Source organism: Ostrea edulis, chromosome 9, assembly GCF_947568905.1.
Source record: "Ostrea edulis chromosome 9, xbOstEdul1.1, whole genome shotgun sequence".
Lineage (NCBI taxonomy): Eukaryota > Metazoa > Mollusca > Bivalvia > Ostreida > Ostreidae > Ostrea > Ostrea edulis.
In genome coordinates this window covers 16,491,479-16,510,327 of record NC_079172.1, presented here as the reverse complement: position 1 = coordinate 16,510,327, position 18,849 = coordinate 16,491,479, and the positions used below count along the sequence as shown (strand labels likewise).

Below are 18,849 nucleotides of genomic sequence, written 5' to 3'. Positions count from 1 at the left end.
GCTCCAGAATATATACGGGAACTCATTGACGTGTATTCCCCATCCTGACGACTATGATCTGAAACATCACCGAGATTTGCTGTGCCAAAATTTCGTACAAAATCTTCTGGAGAACGTACGTTTAGTTAGGTTGCAGCGAGGTGACCTTCCGAAACATGTTAAGGCTGTCAAAGACATTAACATCCTTTAAAAACTGTGAAATAACTATTTTTTAAAAATAGTTTTCCCCGACACTCTGCATAGTACTTTACACAAAACACAAGTATTGAACTGACATTGCTTTATTTTGATAAGTTTACAGATATAAGATCGTAATTTGTTTTATATAAGGCTCTATATGAATATTGTTATCACTCAGAGTAATTTGTTTTATATAAGGCTCTATATGAATATTGTTATCACTCAGAGTAATTTGTTTGGCTCTATATGAATATTGTTATCACTCAGAGTAATTTGTTTTATATAAGGCTCTATGTGAATATTGTTATCACTTGGACTGGCTATACACTGTACATGTGTCTGCAACTCGAATTTGCTCGTCGCGGATTTTAAACAAAACAATATCCAAAATATACATATATAAAAAAAAAACATTTCCAGCTGTAGCATATTCAAATATATATTTCTAAAATCCTTTATTCAGAACTTTTATACATGTTACCGCTAAGGAATTATTCTAAGGAAACAAAAATTAGCGGAAGATACCCCATCTTCGACACTCTTTGTATATACAATTTGCCAAATTATCTGTTCTTATAACTTGAGGTTTTTTCTAGTCATAATATTGTATTTATGATTTTTTTTATATTGTAGTTTTTAGGATGGTGGCATTTTTGTAATGTTTTATTAGTCACAATTCCTTAGCATGGATTGCAGTATTGTGTTTTTAGTTCGTTATATTTTTAACTGTTTTATATGATTTTTTGGCATAATACTTCGTCATTTATTAGTTAATAAACAACCATTCTAATTCCTCAAAAGGTGTTATGTGTTTAATTGTGTCAAACAGAGCACCACCCTATCAGTCATCCATAAAAAGATTTGTCATTTCCCCATGCGCACCTGCTGAAAACTTAACCCCATTGTAGGGTATGTCCACATGTACAATGAAATCCGATAATCCACTGGTACATAATAAAGCTGATCATAGTTATGATTTTCGGTTAAAATTGTAGCCTTAAGAACTTGACAAACATACATTCATGGAAGAAATACTTTTATAGCAAAATTAGAAATACAGTTTCCCTGTGAATTATGAATAAAAATTACTGTTCTACAGAAATAAAAACCCATCTCAACAACACTTTTGCTAAAGTAGTTAATCATCCGAAACCATACAATGATTAAAAAGTTCTGTAAGAATTGCAACCTCCACTTCCTTTCTTTGCTTGAACAACTGTCTTCCTAGGTCTCAAAAATACACTGAAAAGAAAATTCAATGATTTTATCATTAGGTATTTAAGAAATAAGTTACAATGTACTTCAAAACTACCTACACATTAGTTAAATTTCTCAGTTTACAAAGAGATAACAAAATCGTTTTAGAAAATCTCTTGCTGTGGTCTTCAGCTCGAAATTTATATATACATGTATCGACGACGTTTTATCTATTAACAATACTCATTTTCATTCATACTACAGTTTATGTATGTGGATTTGATAAATCCCAGTGAACTCCAAATAAAATACAAGTTAACACCACAGCGTCTTCTATATCTGTTTCATATCTGATTATTTTATTGAACAGAGATGTCAACGGCAAAGTACCAACACAACTTCATGACAAGCGAGATTTCACAAATTCATGACAAGCGAGATTTCACCAGCATCTCCATCCTCAACCTTTCGTATTCGTGTAGCAATATTTTATTATCACCTGCATATTGTGCTTATATCTATAAACTGATTTAACACGCGACAAATAAACTGATGTTGCACAGATTTAAACATTCTCATTTTAAGTCAGCATTTCGCAAATTCTATGGTAGTTATAACGATCTAGTTTGCCAATACAAGCTATCACTATGTCGACTGCTACATGTATCTGACGCATTTACACACTAATTTTGACTACGGATAACACCGTTTACTTGATGAAGATATAGTACTCACGTCGGGTGTGACCAGTCGACAGGGAATGCTTACTCCTCCTACCTCTGGTACCAAGGATCTGTGTTTGCCACGGTTTTTAATTTTGTATTTTTATAGGATTTATGAGATTGATCAGAGTTAATTTCCTTTACTTGTTCATATATGCCACCTGCATGGCAATATTAAGAAGAACCGACTTTAAAGTTGGAATGTCAAATAGTAGTGCAAAATATGGGTTATTTACTACTATCGTCTAGTCAAGGGTAACCGCAATACTAAATTTGATTTCTATCAGACGATGGGTTCTAAATAATAAGCAGTGTATTTTTATATCCAGAGTGAATTAATTTATGACCTGATGATATGCAAAATGAACAGAAGGCATAATACAATAGGATATTTTAACCAGGACAGGTCATCTTTAGGGGTTACCAGTATACCAAGCTTGATGTCTGTTATGCAAAAGGTCCTCAAGATATTGAGCGGAAAATATTCCTGAGTTCAGAGTGGATTGACCCTTGATTTATGGCCTTTTGACCTTACATGTGAAACTAACAGAGGTCATCTACCTTTTAGGGGAAACCAGTGTTTTAAGTTCGATGTTTATCAAACACAGGGTTCTCAATATACTGTGGAAACATCGTTGTTTGTGGGGGATTGATGTTCGTGGATTTCGTGGGTCTCTTTTACCCACGAAGTTACGTGTCCTCGAACATTTTAAAACCAAATAGAGTTATCTCTCCTAGTGTCATCGTATCGTTTACCCACGAAATTACGTCCCCAGGAAATAGCAACATTTCTGCTTACCCACGAACATTGGCCCCCATGAATTAAAATGATTCCACAGTATTGATCGGACAAGCCCTTCCTATGTCCAGAGTGAATTGACCTTGACCTCAAAATCAATAGGAGTTATCAGCTTTTAGGGGAAATCAATATTAATCAATAATAATAATGATATAAATCAAGTTTGAGGTCTGTCAAACAAAGAGTTCTCACAATATTGATTGGACAATAGTTGGGTCTACCGACCGACATAACTACCGACCAACCGGGGCAGGCTGATAGCCTCCTCTTTTCGGGGGGGGGGGGGGCATAAAATTACTTATGATATTTTGGACTATGTGATTTCCTTACCATGCATATCCACACTATGATCCACGGCCAAAAGAATAAGCTGATCACCAAATTCAAGCATATCTTGTCAGCAAACCTGAAATCACACAAAATATTTACCTCATACTATTGTATTTATTATTATTTATTGTTCATGTCAACGTTTTCATATGTTGTCAAATGCAACTTTACACATATTTTGCTTTAGTTTAACTAGATGTAAATTTGCGTCATACCATGTAACGAAAAATAGATATATTATTATTATACATCTATATAGCGCTTTAACTAATTAAGACAATTACCCCAAAGCAATTTACATGTAAAACAATAAAAAAAAAACTAAAACAAAGAACAATAAATACATAGAAAAAGGCATAAAATAATATTAAAACTGAGGCGTTTTTTTTTTTTTTTTTAAACTGTATTATACATAAATACCCAATTACAGATTAAATGCAAGTTTAAAAAGATATGTTTTAAGTTTGTTTTTAAAAACAGCCAATGAACCCTCGACACGAAATTCCAATGGGAAGCAGTTCCAGAGTGGATGAAGAAGCATCAAACCGTCTTTCGCCATACAGTTTCGTATGAGCGCGGGCTTTACAAAGTTCAAAATAAGAAATTAGAAACCTTCCGAAAGATTGAGGTTATTCTATGAATATCAATGGATATTAACTTCCAATATTAATTGGCAATATAAAAAAATATTTTCCCTATGAAAGATCAGTTGCTTTTAAGTTTATTTGTACTTTGTACACTGCAGTGGTAATCAATGTACACGTGATTTCACGACCTAGATTTAGTCTTGTTGAGATGTACAGCATGTCTGTCGTGATTTTACAGCATGATACAAGTAACTCAACATAATACACGTGCATGTAAATAATTATGTTATATTAAACGTTTAAATGAATCAGAAGTCTCTATAAAATGTTTCTTTTCCTGGCGTTTTTCAATAGTATTTAAGTTATCAATTCATGGAAAGGAAACACCGGTCCATTAGGTGCTCGTTTACTTTAACTTTTTAATATTGCGGTACTGTTTATATGTTGTATATGAACCCGGATCCTTTCCCTAAGTGTGCAGCATGTACCTGTCTCTCCAATATATATATATATAATAAAAGTCAAGAAACACAAAACTTGAATAACATTTCACTGTTAGCGCTTTCGGCTTTAATGCCTCTTCAGACAGTTATAAAAAAAATTATAACTGTCTGAAGAGGCATTAAGGCCGAAAGCGCTAACAGTGAAATGTTATTCGAGTTTTGTGTTTCTTGACTTTTATTATTGGATGTATTTACTGTATCAAATACGAATTCTTTTTTACAAACTATATATATATATATATATATATATATATATATATATATATATATATATTTCTATATCTATACATCCAGAACATGCTATAACGTAAAGAAGACCTTCACTCTGGCATGGCATTATCATTGATTGTAAACTGTTTTTCTCCAAAGTTGAAGGTTTGGCCTTCTTTTATTTATGAACAAGTGCCACAATGTGGACCTTGGCATGTATTAAAGTGGAATTCCCGCTGTTATTTAAAATCCTATTTTGATTAAGGATTCGTCGGAGATTGCCTTTCTGTTGATGCACTTATAAGTTTCTAACATATTGGACATACCCGGTAGTTTAATCTTGTTTGCAAGGCGATGTTAAGATGACAAACATCATACGCAATGTAACAGTAAATTATCCCAACCAATGTATCAAAAATGCAATTCAAAATAACTATGAAATTAGAGAGAAATTACCATCTCAATCCCGCACACCGTAACAATACCAACTCAAACATTTTGCCTCTGGTAACCGCCCACAATTCAGGAATAAAAATATTGCACCTATTGTTACATGTATCTTAAAGCATCTGTCCGCAGAAACGTATTTGATGTAGATGTACATCATAAAACACCCCGCCTTCTGGCGACCCGTAATCACCTTTCAGGAACTTGTTGTACAATAACCGGTGCTGCTGCCCCCCCTGCTACAACCACCGTGGTATTTGATGAGTGAGTTTGCTGTGGGGGTGGGGCATATCCGGCATGGGGAGGTGGTGCATATCCTTGTTGGGGTGGTGGGTATCCTTGCGGAGGAGGGGCGTATCCGTGTTGTGGAGGCGGGGCGTATCCTTGTGGAGGCGGGCCATAGCCTTGTTGGGGTGGGGGGTACCCTTGTTCTGGATGGTATGGGGGTGGTTTTTCCTAGAACAGAGAAAAAATGAAGAATAGTACCTATTCATACGAAAATGTCTTTAAAACGGACAGCTTTACTTTGTCAAATCATGCAGTTTGTTCGTCATGTTTCTAACGAAGAGATTTTTCGGGTGATAACTTTCCATACACAGGTACGTGTCACAAACTGTTACACTGTACATACTTATATGAATGTATGTACAGAAATGACGTTCGTATTTTTATTAAATTTATGTTCAAATAATGCATACGGTGTTAGCGTTCCAAAAAGTACAGTGGCATGCTAGCATGTGATCAAAATTCATACGCGCATTGTTTACAATTGCAACACTTTCATGAGTCAATGGTTATCATTATCGACCGCAGGAGTGGCCGATATATTTAAGGTTGTGGTAGAAAGTGCGCACGGGGAAATGAGAAATCGGTATTGTTACGATAGAATACCATATATCTATAACATGTACAAAAATACTAAATAAAAGATTTTAAAAAATATTCGAATATAAGTCTTGATTACTGTTATCAATACATTTCATTTTTATTCATTATGAGACAAATATCATCAATTTACGATTTTATTCGAATTATTTTTCAACAGTAATGTTTTCTAATGTTTTCAATTGTAATTTTTTTTTTATGAGATCCAAAACAGAAATAAATTCAATGATACTGGGACATTCAGTTGGAGGCAATTAAACTGACTATAAAGAGTATCACAATATTCAGTATACCTGTAATATGGACATTCGAAAAACATTTCTGTAAGAAAAACACATTTTTGATGCAATGGATATAAGAAATAAAGTAGACGTTTTCGCGACTGTTGCAGAATAGCTCCGAGATTGAAAAATGTTGGTTTGAAATGTGAATGCGGAGGAGTCTATTATGATCAGTGATATGGCAGAGGCTCAAGGACCATATCGCTTATTTGAAATACCTTGACCTCGCTGTTATTCAGGTTTTGTGATTCTTCAGATTTTTTTGTAATTTTTATTCCCATGAAAATGTTTGTCCCAACTAATCGAAATTTAATTCACACAACATGGAGCTGCCTGAATACCAATATGACTAACATGACCTTGCTGTTTTGTTGGAGAAGATTAAGGTCATAGATTATGGTATGAAATAAAAGGCCTTACCATTAGAAATTTGTACACAAAATATAAAAACTCTTACCTTAAATACGAGTAGTTCAGGAGATATTCAGTAAGTTTTCTTAAAAGTCATTTGCGTTAAAGAATATCACTAGCCCAAGGGGCTACGAAGTCTTATCATAATATTTCTATTTTGCATATCTCAGCTATATTCTAAAATTCAATATCAGTATAAAATAATCTTGATACACAAGTGCCCCAGAACGTACCCATATTGAAGGGAGATCTACACTGCAACACATAGTGCATGTTATTATGATATCAACACTATATGGACCAAGCTAAGAGTCAGAACCTTGAGCTCGCGAAATTCATGCACAAGTTTGGCAAACACCCTTTTCGCTTCTCTTAAATATGCATTTGGTTTTTATACAGTATCTGCAAAATTTCAGACGCAGTCTTTCGTAATTGCTAAGATAATGTTAGCCCCACCCTGAAACCAAAACCTCTACCCTGGGATCATGAAATATAATTTTGGGAAAGGGCTCTTTCTAAATACCTATTTCATTTCAATTTAGTATCAATAGCATTAACGAATATGTGTGTTATCTAAATATTTTACACATAAACAATATATACCGAGTTTGGCCCACCCCAAATATCATGTTTACAAAGTTTTTCTTTCACATGTGTATCGATCTCGGAACGCAGACTATTGCTTTTCAGTTAAATGTCAAATATTCTACAGTCCTTTATAAATTGTAACATACATTGATTATTTTTTTTTTACAATAGTGACATAAAATAACCACTTATCAATTTTATCGTTGCATTATCAAAAGTCGACGTGTAGAACCAGTAGGGTCGCGGAATATAAAATATGTATACATTTAGCTGCTGTTTTGAGGAAATACACAGCCTGTAATTGCATTTTAAACTCGTGATCATATTTATTTTTCTCGTGGAAGTTAATATCATGTATCCCTGTTCTGATAATCTCTTTTGATTAATCGTTATATAATGAATAATAATGAACCCAATATTTCTCTGATTTTTCTACTAGTAACCGCGGTGTAGAATATCAATTATTGAAGCACGATTATAAAGTTCAGCTTTTATGTCACTTGCGTTATTTCTTATGAAAGTGAATGATACTTTTCCTGCATGTAAAATTGAATAACTCATTTGTTTTGTTGTATAACACAGATTTAATACTTTTTGAAAACTAAGATGACGGTGTGAAGTCTCTGAACTTTCAGCAGTACCGTGGTCATATTCTAATAGTGGAAGGGAAAACATTCATTTCGGAACCTGTTTTGAACTGAGGTATACTGAAAATGTTAAGGTATCTTGCTTTTTGTTATGAATACTGGGATTGCATGAGGAAGGGTGCATTTTAGTCCCAAAATATTATGAAGATAGTCAAGTGCTATATCATAGACAATATCATGTCTACATCATAGACAATATCACGTCTTCATCATAAACAATATCATGTATACATCATAGACAATATCACGTCTACATCATAGACAATATCACGTCTACATCATAGACAATATCATAAAAGGAAATCATCTGATACATTTTCCTCCCTTTTCGATAACTTATTCCATCCATTATATAATAGACTTCTTGAAGAATTTACCGCATTCCAGTAATTATATTTGAATAATAAATATTATCCAATGGTTCAGACTTTCAATACATGTACAGTGTACAAGAACATTCGATATGTAATGTGTATTGTACCACAGCGCGATAACGCTGTACACGATTTCTTCACAGGCACTAGACGTTTTAAATATCTATAATAAAAAAAATTGTCTTCCTGTAAACATAATATTCACTTTACAGGAAGACAAATTTTTTTTATTATAGATATTTAAAACGTCGAGTACCTGTTGATTTCGTGGATGATGATAGCTCTATTCAATACTTTTCCAACGGTATAAACACGAGCCTTCAGCTCCACATAGTTTTAAACTTATAGTCATTTCAATAGAGCTAGTCGTTGACCGCTGTTGTAACAAGAGCAACGCCAACGTGGCATAATACGCCCGTAGATTTTGCTCAAGGAAAACATATTTTAGTAGGATTCATATTTTAGTGAAGTTAGCACTGTCCTCATTATTATGCTTGTAGAAATGGATATCAAAATATAAAGAGGGAGAGCCTTAGAATGCGCTACTTGACCTCTGACCTTGAAAAACAATAGGCACCTTCCTCTCGTCATGATGATCAAATATACCAAGTTATAATATCCTGAAGCTTACGGTTCGGTTTGTATCCTGTCCACAAGGTTTTCCTAAAAAGTGATACTACGACCTTGACCTTTGACCTTGAAAAACAATAGGCATCTTCCTCCCATCATGGTAATCAAATATACCAAGTTATAATATCCTGGAGCTTACGGTTCGGTTTGTATCCTGACCACAAGGTTTTCCTAATAAGTGATACTACGACCTTGACCTTTGACCTTGAAAAACAATAGGCATCTTCCTCTCATCATGGTGATTAAATGTACCAAGTTGTAAAGTCCTAGGGCTTATGGTTCAGTCTGTATCCTGCCCACAAGGTCCGGACAGACAGACGAACAGACAGACGAACAACGCCATACCATAATACGTCCCGTCTTCGACGGGCGTATAAAAATGGTTGGGAAACGGGTTGAGAATATTAAAGAAATTAGAGCTTATATAAAAGTTCGCACAAAACTCGGTCATTCGGTAATGCGGATTTTTACTGAATTGGGTCTGATAAGGTATCTTATGAGACAGTTCGTAGGTGGATAAAGACATTTCTGACTAGCACAGAGTCCGTCAAAGATGCCGCAAAATCTGGCCGATCTGTGACTGTAACAGGCAAGGCAAATATCTCATAAGTCAGGGAAATAATTAAAAGTGATGGCATATACACGATTCGTGATATTGCCAAAGCTGTTGGCATATCGCTTTCGCGGGTGCATTTCATTTTGAGGCGTATTTTGAAAGTCCGAAAGATTTCTGCCAGATGGATACCGCATATATTGACAGATGACCAAAAAACGGGTACGAGTTCAAACCGCTATGTAATTGCTCAAAATGTTTCCCAAATTCAATCAAAGACAATTTGCAAACATTGTTACTGGTGACGAAACATGGGTTCATTATAAATTTCGAATCAGTTAGAAAAATTGGAAACAAAATATGGCTAACTAAACACGGTAGAAGGCCTGTAGTTGCCAAAAGAACCATAAGCACAAAGAATGTTCTTTATTGCCTTCTCATGTGGTGGTAAAGCCGTACAAATTCCGGTGTCGAAGGGCAAAAGTCTTACATGTCGGTATTACCGAGAAGCCAAATACATATTATCATAAACGACGCCCTGTGTCAGGATTTAGGCATGTTCGTCTACTTCATGATAATGCTCCATCACATACATCTGAGCTTGTGAAGCAATTTTTGAAGTCGGAGAAGGTTACCGTCTCTCCACACCCACCATACTCTTAAGATCAAGCCCCATGCGACTTTTTCTTTTTTCCAAAACTTAAAAAGTTCTTATCTGGTCGTTGTTACAAGTCCCGACAAGCCCTTGGCTCAGCCATCAGTCAGCGCCTCAGAGGTCTACCTAAATTAGCTTACCATGACGCATCTCAGAAATGGATTCAGAGATTGAAATTATGTACAGTATTTCAAATCGCGGAGAATACTTCGAAGGTATGTAATGTTCATTTCACTATTTGAGTCGAATGCTATTGAGATATCGTACAATACACGTTACATATCGAACAGCCCTCGTATATCCCAATACTATGCATCCATTTTCCATCATAGGTCGAATGAAAGAGAAATGTATGTAAATTATAATCACAGTGATGGAATTCACACTTCCATTAGGATTTACACGTAAACTTAATATATTTGAATTATTACAACCTTTTGTACTGGGGACCTATTCTAACCCGGATCACCAGGGTATTGCATGTTTGTCTATATACTTCTATGTTCAGTATAATCCGGAATTAGATTTCCAGTTAGGCAATGCCTTAATTAACCATCTTCATTAGCCACGGGTTTAGCTCCATCCTGCTTCTTTCCATTCGGAATGGATCAAAAATCCTTGGCTAGCAAATATGTACCATAACCAGATAAGGGCGAAGACAAGGTGGCCGTTATGACGTATCCACATTAATGTCCAATGACGTCATCATTTTATTTCTTTAATGAAAGGCCCAAAATGCAGACAATGTGCTCTCTGACAGTTGTGTCACTGTCTATGAGCAGAATTCATAAAACTAAAGCATACTTACAGACATATCTATATGTGGTGTCTATCTGCAAAATAAATTACATAATCTTATGAACTATGTGCGATTTACACGTACTCATGTGATATATCACTAGCTACACCCGAATAAACTTTGTATTACTAAAAAATAAACAATCATGATCACGTGCATTCTAAATTCTAAATAATCTACCTGTCTGCATGGACTGTCTGATTTCAGTTTACTATCAGTTAAGAGAGGCTAGATAGAGAGATAAATTTATTCAAGTTAAAAATTAAAGGCATAGGGTCTATCTTTTATCTCAAAAATGACATCACAATATTTTGCAAGAAGAACTCCAAAAAACAAATTTGTAGTATTAATTATGAGTTATCTATAGCTGCAGCGCTTTGAAATTGAAGTCATTTTGACATTTTAGCCCTATATAAAATTTTTGTCTGGAGGACAATATATTAAACTGGTACCCCGCTGATTGGTGGCTACACACAAACACAAGAGATGCGAAGTCAACAGGGTACTAGTTTAGGCAAATGAGAACAGGGAATTATTTTGTAATTACTATCGTATCCAATGTGTTTGTAAACATTCTGAAGAAGTTTTTGTGATTTTCTAGTTATGATCTTAAATTTTACCACCTTTCTGGAACATGCAACATTTCACCAATATCTTAGACCCTATGCCTTTAATGTATGACATACTACATGTAGTAGTTGACAAGAACGATAAAATATAAATAGATGCATCCATATACATGCATCCAGTATGATATTGAAATATCATGTAAAACTTATACGGTACCAATTTCGATGCACCAGATGCACATTTCGACAAATAATGTCTCTTCAGTGATGCTCCAAAATAACAATAAACTTGTAAGAGCTAAAAAGAAAACCAGAGTGCCAAAGACGAACCAAATTCGTCTAAGGATCAGAACTATCCATGTGGGAGATAATCCTTAATTTTGAAATGAATTTCTAAATCTTATCACAGCAATTGAATATACATCTGTTATTTCAAGCTAGTAACGAAGTACTTAGCTACTGGGCTGTAGAGACCGACGGGGACTAGCAGTCCACCAGCAGAGGCTTCGACCCAGGGGTCATAATATAAAACTTATACAGTACCAATATTGATGAACCAGATGCACATTTCGACAAATAATGTCTCTTCAGTGATGCTCAAGCCAAAATTTTGGAAATCCGAAATAACAATAAATTTGTAAGAGCTAAAAGAAAAAAACAGAGTGCCAAAGACTGGAGCCAAATCATGCAATTTTTTATACTGGAAGTTTGAATTAACAAAAATGCAATGATGACCATATATGATATCTTGCATTGACTTGCGCCTATGGATAACCCATGGAAGCACAGTTTCAATGGGGTCCTTATTATGACAAAAAATAACATCAAAATATGATATAAATCAAAGGATGTAGCAAGGTTTTGACAAATAAGTATATATTGCAGGCATCTTAAACAGATATGGCAGGCTTGGCAAATCATTCCAATCCTTGATGTCATTGTGATAAAAGGTCTGCTCTTGTTACAGTGTGATTGGTGGTAATCTAAAATTGAGACTATTTGCAGATCAGGGTCCAGTTGCACAAATGTTAGTTAAGCTTAACTGACATTTAACTTCAAGATAATGCTATGTAAATGTTCACAAGTTCACTGTCAGTTAAAGTTAACTAACCTTCGTTCATCCGGGTCCTGCGGTGTTACAGTATTGATCACATACAGTGATACACTTGTAAAATTTGTTCTAAGATATAAAATATGGGCTTTGTTATGTACAATATTTAAAACATGGCTCAATCTCATTTTGTTTCACTCTTCTCTTCTGTCCACATTCAATATATTTAAAGTATCAAAAACACTGAAACCAACCGAATGCACTGGAGATAAATCCAATATGAATCTTATAAGCTTGTTTTGACAGATTTGTAATTTACATTTCAGTGCTTTGGACAATCCCAAGTACCATGAATTGCTCGAATAATTTAAATGACAGAGACTAGGTGCTGAACATAATGAAAATGTGCTCTTTTGATCCAAAAATCTTGCTTGTCTATAGAAATCTTTCAGTCTACAGTTGACCATTTGAACAATAGTAGATACTATATTTTCACCACACAATTTAGCATCAATATACAAACCGAGGTATTTTACTTTGCTAGGAAAGTTTTAAACATGCTCTTTACATCATAAACATTACTCAGTTTTCTTTAATGGCCAAATAAATTATGATACACTCTGTTTTCCCTAAGTGTAATGATAATTTGTTGTCAGCCAACCGATACGAACAAGATTCAAGAAAGTTTCTTTGATATAAAATCTGTACATGTATGAGAAAAGACGACGGCACTATCACCTGTATATAAAATTAACTTACAGTCATCGTCAATACTCATTGACATGCCACTCGCATATATATAAAAATAAGAGCGGGTCCAAGATACCGCCCTGAAGGACACCACATGAATAAAGCCAGGACTTGAAGTGGCACCATTTACACACAAATCACTTGAGTACAATTTAAACCAACCTAATGAACTGACCCCTAATATTTTTTTTTTTTTTTTTTAATTTACATAAAATGAAATGATCAGTAGTGTCGAAAGCTTCCTGTAGGTCAAGCTTCACCATAAAACCGACCTTTGGCAATATTATCTCTAATTAATGCCTATTAGATATGATCAAAGAGATGAAATAAACAAGTATCTGTTGAATATTTGTCTCGAAAATCAGACTGAAATTCAAATAAGTGGTTATGCTCACTTGTTGTAAATGTACACTCTTTTGGAGATTTTTGACACAATGCTAAGAATACTTGTACTAACAGGTCTATAAGAATACTTGTACTAACAGGTCTATAATTTCCAACATCGATTAACTGTAAACTACACTGTATCACTGTACATATGTAGGAAAACCTTTTTTATTTTGAACCATGCTTATAAAATATGCAAAATGAAGAAAAATTGATAAATCTCAAAAGTCGAAAAAAGAGTGACCTTTAATCTAAATTATAATGCCAATCAAAATGGTGTGAAAATTACGTTTTCTCCTCAATGAATTATTTACTCTGATCATTGCTTCTAAATACCATGGACACCAATACAGCTACTGCACACCCGAAAGTTGTGAAAGAAAAATAGTAAGGTCGACATCTGATTGAGCTGTAGACCCCCCCCCCCCCCCCCTTTAAGTTGCGTCAGGTGTAATTTGATTCGTGCAAATTAAATTGGGCATTAAAACGAAACAAGAGACCGGTACATATATATGTATAAAAACAAGATGTGTTCTTACCCTTTAATGCCCCTGAAAGTGTCTATACTGATGAAAGATTTTACATGTTATATTGTATATAACATAAAATACGATATGAGTAATATGAACCTGTCCTTGAGTTAAAACCCCAAGGTTGCAAAATTCATAATTTGGTACATCCTTTCCTGTGGAGTTAGTTTTTATACCGTATCATTAAACATATAGAAGCCTTTCAAAGGATAGAGACAATAATCTCTATAATAATTTTTGCCCCATCCAGGAACCCAACCCCTTACCCCCTAGGATCATAAAAAATTACAGTTTTTGGTAAAGGACTACCTGTTCTTTTCGAAATATCCATTTAGTTTCAATTTAGTATCAATAGCACTAAAGAAGATGATATTTAAATGTTCTACACATAAACACCATGTACCATGTTTGTTTTCCCGCCCTGGGGCCAGAACCCCTACCCCGGGGATCATGAAATTTACCGTTTTGACAGAGGTCTTCCTACTCTACATCACTATGCACTTAGTTTTTCTTGCACATGTTTAGTTCAATGTTGAGAACATTTTTTAATTTTTTTTTTTAATTTTTGGCAGTGTTTGCCCCTCCCCTAAGGTCCCAGGGGTGCAAAAATCCTGAAAATTTTGACAGTTTTTGCCGCGTCCCTAAGGCCCTTGGGGTGAAGGAGTCATGGATTTTACAATTCATGCCCCCTTGTCCCAAAGATGCTTCAAACCAAAATTTAAAATTGGAAACTTTAAAGGTAGTTATCAACAAGTTAAAAATGTTCAGTTGTAACGGACGACAATAATAAGAATGTGACGTTCTGGGCAATTTAATACTAGTAAACCTGTGATTTCATAGCAAGCAACACACTCCTATAGGGCTCGTTTGACGCTTTTAAAAATTTCTTTAAAGTTGGAAGTGAATTTTTTTAACCAATGAAGTTGACATTTTCAACAACAACAAAATCTCAAACTTATTCTATTCAAAATTGCAAACAGAATATATTGCAGGTTGACATGGGGTTATATAAAGGGGGAAGAAAAGGGGTGGGGGTCCGACTGAATCTCATCTTGAAAAAAATGTAAATCAGTGTTCAGTGCTGATAAATCCACAAATAGTGAAGGTTTCATCATTCACCTGCCAGATATTCAAATAAACATTTTAAAATCATTTACTAGTAAGTGTTGATTCGTCATTAAAACGTACAATTACAATTAAAAATTATTCAAAGTTTATAAAACATTAAATTTATATATATTTTTATTTGCTGAAATGTCATTAAGATTGCATGAATTATGAATGAAGGGAGGCAAGAAATATAAATTCCAAATACATGTATTTTGGAAGTGACAAAATAGTTCATTGATCTATTGATTTCCAATATCCAGCAGAATAATTGTTTTTTTTTTTTTAACGTTACTCTCATTGTTTTAATATGGTTGATCTATGATTGATTGAATATTGTTTAACGTCCCTCTCGAGAATATTTCACTCCTATGGATACGTCACCACTGGTTGATCTAAGAACTACACAACCCAAAATCTCCTGTACAAACGGGCGCCCACCTGTACAGTCATTTTATTTATATCCAATTTCTTGAGAACTACCCGTCACCCTTTACAAGACATGAAAGCTGTGTTAAGCACATTTTATTTGCAATTTATATAGAATAAGATTAAGAAAGTTTTTTTTATTGTTCAAAAGTTTAACTTTATTACCGGTAGTAAAAATGTAGTACCGACTCTCGCATCATCAGACGAGCCATCAGAGTGTATTGCTTAATTATTATATAACGCCAGGTTATTAAATAAACCATGACATTATATTCATGTTTTTTTTTTTTCGTTTTTTTTTCCGATTGAAGGCCCAATTTAATTTGCATGGGTCAACTTGCATGTACAGGTTTCCGGCGGAAAATGAATGGGGGTGGTAACTGCATTTCTTTCCCAACTTTCGGTTCTGCAACAACTGTTGCCCTATCATTGGTGCCCGTCATATATAAACAAATGTCAAACTAAAAGGTTGCAGGACGTCTAAATTTTAACATATCAATGGTGATTTATGACTGGCCGCTAATATGATATACCAACAACTTTAATTTTCGATTTTGTTTCCAAGTAACACGCGCACACAATAGCGTTCAATCCTAACAGGTAACACGTACACACTACCGCTTTCAGATCAGGTAACACCCACACAGACCGCTTTCAGATCAGGCAACACCCAACCAGTTCTTCTGACTGGTGATTATAATTCTATTCCGAGAATTGAACCTACATCAATTATGTATTAAATGTTACCACACTTATCCGAAGGAAATTATAAACGTAATATATTTAATCGAAAATATCACAAATGCATATAAACACGAATAGATGACAGGGTCACTAGCGTCACCGATTATGAAATTAACGTTGGTCGTATTCTGCAAAATTATACTCATGTCGGGCATGTGGAATTAAAACGGACTTATTCACGTTTGTCGTGTGTGTGGTACAGTGCTTCGGCATGGTTGTGTGCAAGTATTGCCAATATCTAAATATATACAGGATGATAAAATACATCGGTAAAATCATCTACACATTCTCATTTTACTGCTGCTGATACTGATAGCGTAGTGTGAATTCAACATTCATGGAAGCATGGATATATATTAATTATATATATAATCAACAATTTCTAATCAACAAAATACCTTTCAGTATATGAGTAACAGCAGTATGTTCACACACGGAAGAAATTAAGATGGCGATCTCTTCGCGTCCCCCTTGATTTTCCTTCCGTTATCGGGTTGTAGTGTTGGTTTACTAAATTGAACACGTGATCTGATGAAACCGTGTGACGTGGTTTTTATCGTAGCAATAGAGTGTTGTCAAGTTCATTTCAGAAATCATACTCTGCACTCTATCTTAATGTGGGGAAAGAGAAAAGCTGTGAGAAGAGGGAGGAAAGAGTTTTAAGAGGGCTCCTCCATCCTTCCCTCATGGGATCCTATGCACTTAGCAGTTACTTTGGTAAGAGTCGAGCGGTAGCAGGGACTGCACACATACACCGCCCTTAGATCGTTAACAGGGACTACACACATACACCGCCATTAGATCGTTAACAGGGACTACACACATACACCGCCATTAGATCGTTAACAGGGACTACACACATACACCGCCATTAGATCGTTAACAGGGACTACACACATACACCGCCATTAGATCGTTAACAGGGACTACACACATACACCGCCCTTAGACTACACACATACACCGCCCTTAGATTATACACATACACCGCCCTTAGATTACACACATACACCGCCCTTAGATTACACACATACACCGCCTTTAGATTATACACATACACCGCCCTTAGATTACACACATACACCGCCCTTAGATTACACACATACACCGCCTTTAGATTATACACATACACCGCCCTTAGATTACACACATACACCGCCCTTAGATTACACACATACACCGCCCTTAGATTACACACATACACCGCCTTTAGATTATACACATACACCGCCCTTAGATTACACACATACACCGCCCTTAGATTACACACATACACCGCCCTTAGATTACACACATACACCGCCCTTAGATTATACACATACACCGCCCTTAGATTACACACATACACCGCCCTTAGATTACACACATACACCGCCCTATAGAATACACACATACACCGCCCTTAGATTACACACATACACCGCCCTTAGATTACACACATACACCGCCCTTAGATTACACACATACACCGCCCTTATAACATTACTGTTTCTTTGATCCGCCCTTTTAATATTTGTACGTCTTCATATATATACTTGCAGTTAAACGCATTCCCACATTATCAGAATTCCTCTTTAGATACAGTATGTATGTTGATACAATCAGTGAATAGATCAAGTCCGATAAAGGAATACCACAACTTTACCAAAACTTGTTTTTAAATGCGATTATATGACAAACAATTATACCTACATGTAATGTTTATATGTATGTATGATATATGAGTTCTTGAATATGTATTATCATCTATCGATTGTCATCTCTTGATTATTGAAATCATCTCCTGTTTGTCTGTTTTGGACTCTGAATTAGAAATAGAATTCTGTCCTGCACATAGTAGATTCTATTAAAAGAGTTTCTATCTAGGTCATGAGAAGGATCTAATATAAATTTTCTGAAAACCATACCGTTCCTTATGGAATTATTCATTGACGTAATGCGACTTGTTCATGACCTGTGTTTACCATACAGGTATAAGATATTTGAGTTGCTAGTCGTTTTGGTATGGAAGATTTTGCAATTTGGACGGAATTAGATGTTTGAGCAGGTGGGGTTGACTGTGAAGCCAAACATAGATATTTTTGGAATTCTAGACTGACTATGGTCAGAAGCTACGAGTTTAGTGTCAAAATAGAATGGGGTGCATAGTCTTATGAGATTAACATCTTTATACTGTTGTGCACCGAACTTCAAAGAAAATTATTTATTAAAATTGCTATGTCCATATCAATGGTGACCGACCGCATTGTTTATGAAATATTCGGACTAAAATCAAACACATCAAAATCAAAATCTTGTAATCAACGAGTTTGGCCGCAAAAACAAACAATTGATGTATATCCATTAGGCATACTATAAAACCTGGCCTGGCCCCATTGGCCTGGCCTGGCCTGGCCTCAAAATTGGCCTGGCCCCAATTTTGGCCTCTAATTATGCTCCATCCCAAATTTTGGCCTGGCCTCAAATTTGGCCTCTAAAATAATT

At 35.1% G+C, this 18,849-nt stretch overlaps 1 protein-coding gene across 3 annotated transcripts; it reads right to left on the bottom strand.

Annotated features, from left to right (window-relative positions):
• Positions 1–1,199: 1,199 nt before the first annotated feature.
• Positions 1,200–17,035, bottom strand: LOC125658864 (uncharacterized). 3 transcript variants are annotated; one of them, XM_048890303.2, is made up of 6 exons: positions 16,764–16,893; positions 10,979–11,026; positions 10,808–10,832; positions 5,169–5,431; positions 3,229–3,304; positions 1,200–1,422 (listed from the first exon to the last, which is right to left on the bottom strand). In XM_048890303.2, exons 3-6 carry the CDS (start codon positions 10,811–10,813, stop codon positions 1,405–1,407), a joined length of 363 nt encoding a protein of 120 aa, XP_048746260.2. In that variant the 5' UTR covers positions 10,814–10,832; positions 10,979–11,026; positions 16,764–16,893; the 3' UTR covers positions 1,200–1,404. The 3 variants fall into 3 exon arrangements, with proteins under 3 accessions (XP_048746260.2, XP_048746259.2, XP_056004646.1); XM_048890302.2 differs by lacking the exon at positions 10,979–11,026 and having other exon boundaries at positions 16,764–17,035; XM_056148671.1 differs by lacking the exon at positions 10,979–11,026 and having other exon boundaries at positions 1,200–3,304; positions 16,764–16,904.
• Between the last annotated feature and the right edge of the window lie 1,814 nt (positions 17,036–18,849).

Bases quoted from the DNA above. Each gene is read 5' to 3' on its own strand.
- LOC125658864 (XM_056148671.1), bottom strand. The intron at 3,305-5,168 runs GTGATTACGGGT...GTGTGATTTCAG, and splicing joins GTACAACAAGTTCCTGAAAG to GTTTGCTGACAAGATATGCT.